Source organism: Trichinella spiralis, assembly GCF_000181795.1.
Source record: "Trichinella spiralis strain ISS 195 chromosome Unknown Scfld4, whole genome shotgun sequence".
NCBI classification, from domain to species: domain Eukaryota; kingdom Metazoa; phylum Nematoda; class Enoplea; order Trichinellida; family Trichinellidae; genus Trichinella; species Trichinella spiralis.
In genome coordinates, this window is record NW_003526943.1 from 9,750,065 (window position 1) to 9,763,449 (window position 13,385).

The window sequence follows — 13,385 nt, forward strand, 5'->3', positions numbered from 1 at the left end:
AACGTTCAACAATGATTGGTGGGTTGGATTGGTTGGTTGCTTCATCACCATCGCATTCGAATGAACGAGATGAACGTTGCAAGAAGTACAGTGGACCAAATTCACAAATTTGCACGCATGCAAATATTGAGAGAGATGTAAAGTTTGAAAAAAAAATTCTTTTTCTTCTCTTGCTACTAATTCTGCATATATTAAAACCCTCATTCCTGTTTTGAAGAACCATTAACAATTTTCAAAATTCCCAATTAAATAATAAAACTAGGCAACAAACGAGTTTGAATGTGCTGAACTTTCTTTCAACAAGAACAGAGGAGACAGATGCAAACAAGTTGTAGCAAAATAATAAAATTAAATTAATAATAATAATAATAATAATCAAAATATGACTTGTTTTTACTTCATCGTCGATGACAGATCACCGGGCGAAACAGTTGCCGTCGCCGTATGTTGCTGCATGATAAAGTCCGATCGGTTTGCATTCAAATTCACCACCATATTATCAGTATTGTTGTTGTTGTTGTTGTTGTTATTGATTGTTGTTGTTGTTGTTGTGGTTGTTGTCGCCACCGTTGTTGTTCTCGTTATTGTCAGCGTGGTGGTCATTGTAGTGGTCACTGGGCCGGATGCGGTGGTCGGCTCCGAACTGTTGGCGAGCATGATTTCGTCCGACGCCGACGATCCAACGCCCAAGTCGACCTGCAGTCGACCGGCAATCACGGCGCCCAGTGTGCCGGGTCTGCGGACCTTCTGCTTCAAATGGACCTTGCTGTGGCGTTTGCGTTCGTCGCTGCGCGCGAACCGACGCCCGCACACTTCGCAGACGAACGGCTTCTCGCCGGTGTGGGTCCGTATGTGGGTGGTCAAGTGGTCACTGCGACTGAACGCCCGCAAACATATCCGACATTGGAACGGCTTCTGGCCGGTGTGGATGCGCACGTGACGGGTCAGTTCGTCGCTTCTCGAAAAGCGCCGGTCGCAGCTTTCCATCGGGCACTTGTACGGTCGCTCGTGGTGGGGCGTCTTGCCCGGCTTGGAAGCCGTCGACTGGCCGGCGGCGACCACGTTCCCCGTGCTGTTGTCGACTATTGGACAACTGCTGTTCGTCGGCGCATTCGCTTGTCTCATTTTGTGATTAGCATTGCTGCTGCTGCTGCCGCTGCTACTGGTGTTGGTAGTGTAAAGTGGAATTGGCATACCCGACGGTGAACAAGCTGGTGCAGCGCGACAGACGTTCGGTGCCGCGTTTGGACAGTTGTAACCGGTGGTCAGTTGGGCTCCGAGCAGACCACTGGCCAGGCTCGGTTCACTTCCATCGACGGAGCTGTTGCCCTTGCGGGTGATGTACTGGGCCGCGCTGGCGAACATCGACGACGCGTTCGGAGGACTGGTCAGCGACGGCGGCGACGGACCGGCGCCGACGACGCCGGCACGAGCCGTGTACGCGTAGGCGCCGGACATTTGCCACGAGGCGGCGGCCGTGTCCGGCGAGTGGGCGGCAGCGGCGGCGGCTATTGGGGTTTCGGCTTTAACTTCGGCGTAGAGTTGAATTTTGCTGGACAAAATGCCCGACGTCAACGCCACGTCGGGCGTGGCCTGGCGACACGGCTTCACCAAATCCGAGGTCGAAGCGACGCTGAAGCCGAACGACGACGACGCATTCGGCCGAGGTAACATCGCCTGCCCTTTACCCGGAGCTGAACCCTGACCCGCGGCGGCAGCGGCGGCTGCGGCGGCGGCGACGGCGGCCGTGGCCGTCTGAGACGACGAGTCGAACTGGGTGCAAAATTTCGCCCTGCCGTCGTCGACCACAATGACCACGTCCTCGAGCGTGGTGCCGGGCGTGGTCGGGGTTTTGGTCACTTGGAGGTGGGGCAGATTGGCCCGTTGGGCGAGCAAGTCGAACAAATGCTGCGCGGCCGACGGCACCGGGAACTGAAACATACCGGCCGCAGCCGACAAGCCCGGCGACAAGCTGTTCGACATGGTCGAACACGAAGACCCGCTGCAGCTGACCGTCGGCGCCACGGTGGTGATCCCCTTGGGAACCATGCTGACCGCCACAGCTTTGCTCGAACAACTGTCCCCGGTCGAACTGCTCGACGCACTGAACACCGGCTCTGCATTGGCACAATTCTCGACCGCTGCTAATAGAAAAGAAAAAAAACAAACAATTAATTATACGAAAAGCAATACTGAGAGAATATATATATATATATTCATTTAACTATTCATTTAAACTGTGTACAGATGGACGATGTTAACAAAAGTAATGCTAAACAAAGAAGCTCAATGCTGAAAATTATGAAAACTCCTTGTATAATTGGAATTTCAATTTGGAGAAACCATCGGAAAGAATCGGTTCAATGTAAGAAGGAGAGAGAGAGAAAGAGCATGGATGATGGGAAAAGTGGTTATACATCAAGTCGACTGTTGTATGTCAATATTTATTTTAAAACGTGAAAAGTTTCAATTTTGTGAAACTGCGCGCGCACGTCTTCACTGATACTGCTAAAAAGTTGTTATCAGAAATATTACAATAGTTGTTTAAATAAAAAGGGCGATAAAATATCGCCGGAAATGTTCACGTGAAACAGCTCAAAATTCACACGTTCCATACAACGAACAAATTGAAAAATGTAAAAAACATGAAAGCAATAAAAAAACCTGAAATTAACCACAACAACAACAAGAAAAAAAACAATTCAACTGTAACAAAATAAAAGTGATTTTCAAGTTCTATTTTTGCTTAGACTGTTTTGTTGCAAAAATATTACAAGCAGCAAAACCAAGAGAAACAAACAACTTTGCTTGTTTAATAAAAGAAAGCAATAACTTGTCATTCTGTGCCCCTCGAATGGACAAAAAAAGCTTATTCTGAAAAACATCACCACAAAAATTGAAATTATATGATAAAAGTAAATTTTCTTTTTCTTCTTCATCTTCTCGCATTGCAGTGCAAAAGCGACGCAGTGCTTTTTCAACAATTCACATGGATAATAATTTAAAATATATCTATCGATTGTCATCATTTGTTTAAAAAAATGTTCAGGATAAAAATTAAGTTGAAAAGAAAAGTTCCGTTATGACAAATTGGCATTTTTCCATCCGACGAAATGTGTACATCAATGGAATGAAGAATAATTGGGACAAATTTTGAAATTTGAAAAATATTTACAAATAGATCGACAAAATTATTCTTCTGATTTGAAATAACAGATTGCACAGGATTCATTCTTTGCCTATGCTAGCTGTTTAGGCAATTTTCAAACATTGCCCCGCACAGTTGAATTACAAAACCCAACAACTCTCATTCTACCATCAATATTTACACCTTAAAAATCAAACAATCCATGATCAATGAACAAATGTTGTTCGCGCTTTAAAAAATATTTAATTTAAAATTTCCATTTCAAGTAAATCAGATGCCAAAAAAAGGAGGGAAAAAAGAAGAGAAGAAATTTATTTATACATTTTATGTTTATTGAATGTACATTTCAATATCTGAAAGTGACATTTATTTCTATAGAAAACAACAAATTTGACTTTAAAATGTTAATTAAAATCAGTTTTGAACAATGTCGACAAGATTGCAAATTAAATTTTATAATAATCATAAGAAGAAGAATAAAATGAAGAAAAGACAAAGCAGTGGACAAAGGAAGGAAGGTAAGTTAATTTCTGTTGACATTAGCAAAGACGTCAATATTTTTCCCTGAACATGAAAGTTACAGATTTTTCTTCTTCTTCTTCTTGTTCTTAATTAAAATTTATTTTGCATGGAAAAGTTTCATCGTAAAATTTGAAAATAATTTCATCATCCAACTGAAAATTAATTACATAATTCTTCAAGTGAGAGTTAATCAAAATTTGAATTCAATTTCATCAAATCATTATTACTTTTTCTCCAAAGCGACACTGATCATTGTGAAAAGATAGATTACGATTCGAGTAAATTTAATAATAAAATTATAATTAATTTACCATTTTTTGTAAAATAAAATAATAAAATAAAACAAAACAAATTTATAAAAAAAATTTCCATTCAAAATAAACAATTGCAACGTCGGAAAACAATTTCATTTGACACATAGCGCATGGCATTTATGTACACCAATTTGATCAACTGAATTTGCTTTTGAAAATTATAAATATCTCAATTATGAAAAATAATAAATATGCAAAATGTCATTTATAAATTATATTTCAGGAAATGTGTAAAAAAGGGAGATAAAATTAAATTGATACACGAAATACAAATGCGAAATGAAAATGAAATTACACACTACCGCGTTTGAAGATGAAATATTTGGAAGAAAAAAGAAAAGAACAGTGAATGAATGAAATAATTGAAATTGTATTTCACCAATCATCCAGTGATTGGAAAGCTTATTAATTTTTCAAATCTTGAACACATGGAATAATTAATATATCATTGATGAAACTTACAATAATCGACGTTGCATTCAAACCACTGTTTGTCATCTACGTTGGCCGTTTGGCATGGGAAAGTGGTGGATAATGGATGTGAACCAGAAGAGGAGTCAAAAAATAGATCCGACTCGTTGAAATCGTACAAAGACATAATAATAATATTGCTGTTGTCTTCTATATGGCTGCCTGTCTACTACTAACTAAAGAAAGAGAAGATGCACACGACGAGCAGCAATAGTAGTAGTAGTAGTAGTAGTAGTAGTAGTAGTAGTAGTATTTATTGCTTGGGCTCAAATAGAATTTCCTTGGAAAGAAATAAAAAATTTATTCCACCATCCAATAAACAGTAAACAAATGGCAACAACTATTTTCAGAATGGTCAATTTGAATTTACAAACTGATGATACAAGCACACAGTACGCACACAGATACTGACACAGACACAGACAGACAACGTTCTATCACCACTACCATCACCACCAACAATAACACTATGCATGCATAGAAATACGATGATGCACATACATCGAACCTTCCATTCGAGACTGATCAGGCGACACGCCCACGCCAACACTACCATCAACCGCACACTGCACGTGTGACGTAAATTTGCGTAGGTTGTTGTGTCAATGATTTCATTCCACACACGGGAAAAAAGAAAGAGAAATAAAAACTGCGTGGGCGACAATATCACAACACGTAGTACTACGCGTCGGCACGTTGTTCATTCACTAATTTTCATATATCAATGGAATTTTTTCCTATTCGAACAATTTCTTTCCATTCAAAAAAATCTCACCAAATGCGAAAACATCTTTTTTTTATTTCTTTCAATACTGACAATAATTCATTAATTAATTAATTAAAATAAAAAATCACTTATCGATTTGCTTTCTAAAAATGGTCAATTTGTCAATAAAAACGTTACCAAATTCCCAACTGAACAAAATTTGGACAAAAAACAACAAACATACAATCGATCGATAAAGAAAAACAAATAATTTTTCTTTTTTCAAATATATATTTATAACATCTCAAAAATAATATTGATAGAATATTAAAATATATCTTTTTCAAAAAAAATGAAAACATCACTTAAAATGAGTCATCAAGTTAGTCAACTGTCAAATTGAATTCAAATAAACAACACATCATCACATTTCTTTGTGCGCGACACATTTATTTCAAATTTCATCCATCAAAAAAGTATCGCAAATTTTTGTATGAAAAAATATATAAAATAATATATTGATCACAATATTATTTTTCAATATCAAAAATAAATAAATAAATAAATGTTGTTGACAATTTTTCGAAACAATTGATGACTCAATTGATGGGAGAATCCCATTCTCATAACACCATTCTTTACAGTCAAGCAGTTCAACCACTTTCGCCCACACTGTGTGATTCACGTCGCTTTGTGCAAACAGTAACTTTTAATCGCGATTGAAAATCATGAATAAATATACTTTTTATTGCAACTTACAAACAAAATTGATCTAATCTTTTTCAAACATGTCATGTGATAGAAAAATATTTATAACACACAATTGTATAACTTCCAGTGGGAGAAGCGTTGAAAATTATAATATTAATAAGAACATCTAAAATAAGAATTATTGATAAAAAAAAATATATACATACAATGTTACTAATACAGGGAAAATTGCTTGCATAACATTATTTTGATACCCACGCAAAATGTATCATTTCTATTCGACTGCACATAATAATAATGGAATAAATAATCAACTTTGAACAATGTCATCTGACAACATGCTATTTCAATTGTACAAAAGGGTTTTGTACAACAATAAGTTACTGAACAAATAAATATTACATATACACATACATACACGTCTACCTAATTTATATTACAAGTAAAAAAGAAAAATCTTTCACATTATCCCCCAAAAACATTTTCTCCTCATTAACATTATTCAATTTCATTTCTAAATTCTACATGCTAAGTAATCAATAACAACGACAATAATTTGTACAATAAAATTGTTCACAATTAACACAGTGATTGAAATGTGAAATTATCGAAAAACAATTTACAAATCAACGACGACAATTTTGCACAGATTAAATATTATTCAATTTAATCATAAATAAAAATTTTCATTTTGCATAATTAAAAATGAGTTACTTTAAATCATTTAATTGTCAAGGTTAAAAATGAAACATGCAAGCAAGCAAAAGTGTAAAAAGGATATTTTCCATTACAAATAAACATAAAATTCAGAGCAAAATGATAGTTTACATTGGTGAAGCATCCTATTTTGACGAAAAATTCAGGTCATAAAATAAGTTGTTTTCACAAGTTGTGTTCAAATTTTCAGCACCACTGCACACGAACATTTGATCAGAATAATTTTTTTACATTCCCAATGCTTTTCAGAATTGGAAGCTTTTTTTTCTTCAATTTTCAATTATTATCAACATATCACATGTTAACGTTAATAATAAATGAAAATAAGCAAAATGAAAAAAATACATATAAAACGGGTTCAGAGTATAAGAAAAAGCATCACAATATACGAAGTTGTGAACCATGCATGCATGCGGTATATTAAATAGAACAACGGTGAATCAGTTTTCACAGTGTTGCAATGATGACAAGGAAAAGAAGAAAAAGAAAATGCTACAGTAATAAATTGGATAGGGAAATAAAAATCGAATTTACACTTGCTCATCATTTCCGGTTATGACTTGTAAAAAGCAGAAAATAACTAAGCGGGCAATGCTTTTTTTTATCATTTAAATTTAAATTAAAAATAAATTTTAAATTAAATTCTACTATGTGAATATGTTTTCGAAAGGAAAAAATAATTAATTAATTAATTAATTGTGATGCATGAATTTATCGCCCACGCAAAAGTGTACTGTCCGACAAAACGACCAGTTGTCGACCGACGCCCACGCAATAGTTGCCGTATAGTAGCGGTTAGTAGTTGGTAGTTCGCGTGCGTCAAGATCTCTTTCTCTTTCTCTCCTTCTCTCAGCTAATCGATGAATAAGTTTGAGAACGCGAGTTTGCTTGCCAGCTTGGCAGATTGAGTGAAGAAATGAAATGAAATGATGAAGACAAAGTTTTTTTTTTAAAAATAATAAATACGTATATATATGTTTTCTCGGTGAAAAGTCAAAGATGAGGAAGAGGAAAAATATTCGTGCTATGGATTGGTTATTAAATTTGAATTTCTCTTGTTTCAAATAGACCAAAATGGTACCTGTGATTGCCGGCGAAAGGAGTTCGGTGTCAGGAAAGTTGGGAAAGAAGCTCTGCTGATCGCTCGGCGAAATGGTGACGCTGGGCGTGTGGAGGGCGTCTTCGACTTTGATCGGCGCCAACGTGGTGATGGGTGTGCAAAGCTTGAAGCTGGCATCGACCGTATCGGGCGTGGGCGATTGGAACGAGCTTTCTGTAGCTGAGACGGCGGGCGTGGGCCGAATTTTTCTTTCCTTCTCGTCCATCGTCCTGCCTGTCCCATAAGAATGCGCGCATCAATGAAAACTACGACAAAATTGCAATAATTTCACTTTTCCAAGCCGACCGCATCACTTCCGTGTTGCTGTGGAAAAATGACGACGAATTAAATTTTTTTTTTCCGTTCGTCTGTCTGGATGTCTGTCTGTTTGTCTGTATCTGTTTGGGTGTCTGTATCTGTTCTTTTTTCCGCGTCAAGTAGAATAAAAATTGTAAAACGCCAACGCAGCCCCAGATCACTACGCAACAATTATTCTATTACTCACGTGCTGCTGCTTGGTCGTTTTATGAATGAACAAAACGAATTGCATGAATCAACCAAAAGCTGGCTGGCTGGCTGCTGCTGCTGCTGCTGCTGCAATTGCAGTTGGTGTGTGTGTAGGCTGGTCGGCCGGCTGGCAATGGTGAATCGACATCGTCGACTGCTTCGACGTGTTTCACCAGCGTTTTCCTGCGTAACTTGTTGATTCAACTGGCAGCCGATAAAATTTTAAAGCTCTTATTGATTTTTCCCAACACAACTAACTCCACCACTACTAACTACTACTAACGTTAATTTCTTCTGCAATATTTTCTGATTATATTCTCTTTTTTTGGACAAAAAATTATTACATCTTCTTAATTTTGGTTTTTTTTCTTTTATTTCAAATTCAATCGATCTAGTTTTAATATTAAAAAAAATAAAAAATATTGATAAATCATAAAGCGAGAGATAGAAGAATCTTTTGCAAAATTTTTCAAGCTTGTTTTCGTCATTAACTACGTTGAAACATTGGCAAAGCCGGCTTCAACTGACCTGTTTTACTATTTCTCTATATTTGCTTTCTCACTTCTTCTTCTATTGCATAAGTTTCTCCGTTTCTCTCTTTCTCTTCTGGCTGCCTGTATTGATCGTGATGCAGCCAATAATTCACCAGTCGACCAGAACAAGAACAGCACAACAAGCCTATTTGGCATAATAATAAGGAAACGAGAAACTGATGATTCTCTTCTTCCACTTTTTCATCACGCACGCATGCATGCATCAATTACAATATTCCACTACATTTTTAATAACAAATTTCCATCTTTTCTTATAATTTTCCCATAAATAATTCCCAAACATAATTTCATTCTTAAAACAAATCAAACAACCCATCAATACAACAATAACAACAATATGTTCTTTTTTATTTTCAACATTTTCACAATTTTTCTTCTTTCCTTTTTTTTACCATTTTGTAAAATCATTCACTTTTTTGTACTTTATTTTCACATAAACGATAACTCTAATTTAAGCGACATTCTAATTCTAATTTTTCTTTTTTTTTTGCATAAAAGGCATTACACAACAATATATGGTATACTGAAATAATATCCTCTCAATTCTATTACAATTTATTGAAAAAACGAAAAACATTTGTAACGTTTCTTCACGTGATTACTGTATGTGTACAAAATTATACATATACATATTCAGGTTATTTTTATTAATCAGTAAATAAAATTTTGATCATAAAATTATTTTTTAATTATATTGTTTGAAAAATTAAAAACAAACTCTTGATTTGACAATTTATTATTTTCAACACTAAATACTGAATGAAAAATCACACTCTCGTAGTATATTATCAAAATAACAACATCATAATTTATGATGATATATTTCAACATTTCAGCAATTGCAATACTTTGCAATTGTTGAAAATATTCATTGCTGTTATTATTTATTATTTCAAGCAAAAATGTTTCGAAAATAAAGTATTCGCATTAACATAAATACAACTTTAGAATTCAATTTAACCGTGCGTGCGTTAATTGCAAGATTTTTTTAATTTGATTTTGAAGTAAAAAATAAAAAATATATACAAATAAATAAATGGAAAGCTAATTTTATAAGCCAATTGCTCATTTTTATTAAGAAATAAATTTGCAATGACAGAAATGATAAAAAGCTGTCTTATTATCATTGATGAGAATACAATTTACAACCACACAATATCCCGACTATGTTTTTGATGTGTTTCAATTGGAAATTAATTTCGAATATTGTTCAAAGATCAAAAAACAAGGCAAATTTTCCATGTTAAAAAGTAGTTTCTGTTGAAATGTATTTCATTTAGTGATTTAAAATTTAAGCAACATTGGCAAAAAGAGAAACTACTTTTCAGATTTGATTACATGAATTTTACAATGTAAACAATATACGAATTGCAAATAAATTTTTAATTTTAAAGTTTAATAAAAGAAGAACTATTTCGAAAGTGCTTGGAAACCGCTGAATGTACAGATGAAAAATTTTACATTTTTTTGAACATTCGACAAAAACTATAATTTTAATGTTCAGCGATATACCAGTTGAAAATGAAGTGGTAGATTACATCGAAAAATTACACAAAATAACTTTTTATCAGCACAGTTTTTAAAAAAATAAATCTCAATTTAATATTGAATTTTTATTTTTGAAAGTTTGTGAAAAGTTTGAAATTATTTTTAGCTTTTCTTGATAATTATACAAGGATTGATTTCATGCGTTTAAAGAATAAATTTTATTTAACAACAAAAAGACGTCCATTGATTGTTCGCAATTTCATGATCTATTGTTCACTTTATAAAATAAGCTACCACAACAACTCGCTGCTATATGCTCATTATCCAGCGTATTATTTTTCTTTTCATTTGTTAAAGCTTTCGTTTTTACAACAAACAAGCAGCTGTTGAAATTTTAATAACTTAATAAAAATAATAACAACAGCAATAAAGATTGTGCAACAGAATAAATATTGCGTTCAAAATTTGCAAATATGAAAACTATTTAATAATGCTTTTGATGATTTTTTACAATAATTTTATTAAACTTCCAGTTTAAAGTGAAAAAAAATTAAAATTTGAATTCAGTTATAAATTGTTTCGTTCTAGATGTATGGACTTTGATTAATAGACATCATTCCAATTGCTCGATGTGATTTTGTTCTTCGCCAATCCTCTGTCTGAAAAGTATCCAGGCAGTGATAGAACTTTCAACGACAACAATATAAAAAATTAAAAACCAACTCACTCCATAATACCCAATGATTTTTGCGCTTTCCAACGAGAAATCGTTTGCTTAAACCATAGCTGTTGTCAAAATTGTTCATCTTTTCTCCAAGCATATCCACAAAGCTGAGTTTTGGATTGTATTCATAAGCGTCATATGCATCTGAATGAAAAATTATCAATTCATAATTTAATTTTAAAAAGAAAAACATTTCATTAAATAAATAAACCTACTTTCCAAGTTAAACTCGGATGACAACTTTTGTGGAAAACTTTGCTGACTGGAAGTTATTGCCTTAAAAATTGTTCAACAATACTTTATTCAATGAAATGCAATATAATATTTTTTATTGATTCATACGGAAATCTACTTTTCTATTTGAAATTATTTAATGTGATGTTCATGTAAAAAACTAATTTCAACTTTTAAAAGTAATATGCTTGAAATTCATTTGCTGTTGTTTTCAATGTGAAATTAAAATTTTTCTATGCATAAAACAGCATCATGCAATTGTTTTAAAAATCAAAAATGCGAAACGTTCTGTACAAATTTGCATCAATGTGGATTTGAAAAAAAAACTGCATGAAACTGATCAAATATTTGCCATACAACGACGATGTTTTTTTTCATTGCATTCTTCAAATATAGTGCGGATTTGATTTGGAATTGTGCAGAGTTGTAATGAATAAACTGATGAAAAACATTTATCTTTGATCAAATACAAAAATATTTGCATTGTTCTATTTGATATTTATTATTTATGAAATTAAAAAAATATTTCATTTCGAGTGTAAATGCCGAACTATTGTTTGCTATTAAAACATGAAACAGATGTTATTATCACAGGGAAGTTTGCATTAATTTCATCTTTACTTTTAAATTACTCATCATGAGAGATGTATCTTTGTAAGCTGTATGACTGTTTTCTTCCAAGCCGATATATATTTTTTTTTCATTTTTCGAATTTACAATATTTTCATACGAAATTTTATCATTTTCCTCACAACTGATTAAACATTTCAGATTGTTACGAGCAAAATTTCCGTACAACTGATCAACATGCATACAATTCAAATTATTAAAAATTTAAAATAAAGAAAATAAATAGTGATGTTTTCTATTTATTTATAATGATAAATCTTACCGGCTTAGCTGTGGTAAAAAATGTAATAAACGACAGGAGAACAAGTAAGCAGAACAGTTTTGCCATGATTTGAGAGCAGAAGATCAAGAATAGAGTGATTTTTCTTGGTGAAGGTAAAGGTAAGATTTACAGTCCCTTGTGGTCAACTGACGCGAGAGAATCAGCACAAGCGTTTGTCATGCAGTGGCAAGTTTAATAGCACGTTCAATAAGTTGAAGCTCAAATCGGCCAAGACCAATGGCGATGCGGGATTTTATGCAGAAAAGTGGAAAAGCTATTAAAATTTTTATGAAATCACAATGTGTCGACATTGGCATGAACTAACTCATGCATATTGTCGACAAGTTGGATGAATTGAACGAGACGACGTCACAAGCAAAAGAGTCAACCTCCAAGTACAACCACCACCGAGGGCATCGTCAATAGATGAAATGTTTTTTTTAATATTTCATAAATCGTCCATTGTTCCCTTTACAAAATCTATGCAAAATACAATGTCCAGTCAGAAATCACGCCTGTGATTTAATTGAAAGATGCAAAGAAAGAAAATTATCCATTATTTAACGCGCTGTTACTCATCCAAAAACCAAATCATCCATATCCAAACAATTCAAATGACTAATTTTGCAGTTTCTTTTAAATAACTAATAACATTTTTGATATATATATACATATATATATATATATTTCTCATTAAAAAAAAGAAAAAAACATTTTATTTCTGCATTTCAGACATGCAAAATTGATTACAACTTGATCAACAATTTATTCTCATCTCTACCAACGGTGATATATAACTTTTGTCGAATTAGCAAAATTGATTACAATCGATTTACAACTATTTTACAGTAATTTGCTTTCAATTTTCCACGGACAAGTTTGACATTTCTGTCGCTAAAAATTCCACCACCAATTACCACTGAAGCAATTTATTCATATTTCAATACTTTTTTCAACTTGTTCAATTATCATCATATTCAATATTTTTATTCAACTTTATGTAAAGTTTTTACAAAAAATTATCCATCCATTATATTATGGAAGTTGACCGAAAGTTTGTGCAAAACTGTGAAAATTTCAATTGCATATCATTCGCAAGGTGAAAGTTGCAAATGTAATTTTTTCAACATGATCAACTTTGAAATGAAAATTATTCAAATGTGATAATTATTTCTTCTGTTAAATTAATTATAACATTATTAGACTGACTTGTGTCATATTTCAGTTTCATTTGTGAAATTTGAAATTGAAAAACAAAAGCGGAAGTAAAGAAACACGGAAATTATGTTTTTTTTAAA

The 13,385-nt window shown here is 33.7% G+C and overlaps 5 protein-coding genes across 5 annotated transcripts; 3 read left to right on the forward strand and 2 right to left on the reverse strand.

The window, feature by feature from the left end:
• The first annotated feature begins 11 nt into the window (after positions 1–11).
• On the forward strand, positions 12–1,132 carry Tsp_02408 (conserved hypothetical protein). The gene is made up of 3 exons (XM_003378171.1): positions 12–142; positions 609–936; positions 968–1,132. The coding sequence occupies exons 1-3, from the start codon at positions 12–14 to the stop codon at positions 1,130–1,132; spliced, it is 624 nt and encodes a 207-aa protein (XP_003378219.1).
• Positions 1,133–3,575: 2,443 nt separating this feature from the next.
• Positions 3,576–4,218, forward strand: Tsp_02407 (hypothetical protein). Its single transcript, XM_003378172.1, has 2 exons — positions 3,576–3,666; positions 4,208–4,218. Exons 1-2 carry the CDS (start codon positions 3,576–3,578, stop codon positions 4,216–4,218), a joined length of 102 nt encoding a protein of 33 aa, XP_003378220.1.
• Positions 4,219–7,290: 3,072 nt separating this feature from the next.
• Tsp_02406 (translation elongation factor Tu) lies at positions 7,291–7,872 on the forward strand. The gene is made up of 2 exons (XM_003378173.1): positions 7,291–7,390; positions 7,658–7,872. Exons 1-2 carry the CDS (start codon positions 7,291–7,293, stop codon positions 7,870–7,872), a joined length of 315 nt encoding a protein of 104 aa, XP_003378221.1.
• Positions 7,873–8,189: 317 nt separating this feature from the next.
• Tsp_02405 (conserved hypothetical protein) lies at positions 8,190–8,952 on the reverse strand. Its single transcript, XM_003378174.1, has 3 exons — positions 8,758–8,952; positions 8,454–8,489; positions 8,190–8,399 (listed from the first exon to the last, which is right to left on the reverse strand). The coding sequence occupies exons 1-3, from the start codon at positions 8,950–8,952 to the stop codon at positions 8,190–8,192; spliced, it is 441 nt and encodes a 146-aa protein (XP_003378222.1).
• A 1,869-nt stretch (positions 8,953–10,821) lies between these two features.
• Positions 10,822–12,008, reverse strand: Tsp_02404 (formaldehyde:ferredoxin oxidoreductase Wor5). The gene is made up of 4 exons (XM_003378175.1): positions 11,913–12,008; positions 11,177–11,237; positions 10,957–11,105; positions 10,822–10,896 (listed from the first exon to the last, which is right to left on the reverse strand). The coding sequence occupies exons 1-4, from the start codon at positions 12,006–12,008 to the stop codon at positions 10,822–10,824; spliced, it is 381 nt and encodes a 126-aa protein (XP_003378223.1).
• Positions 12,009–13,385: the final 1,377 nt, after the last annotated feature.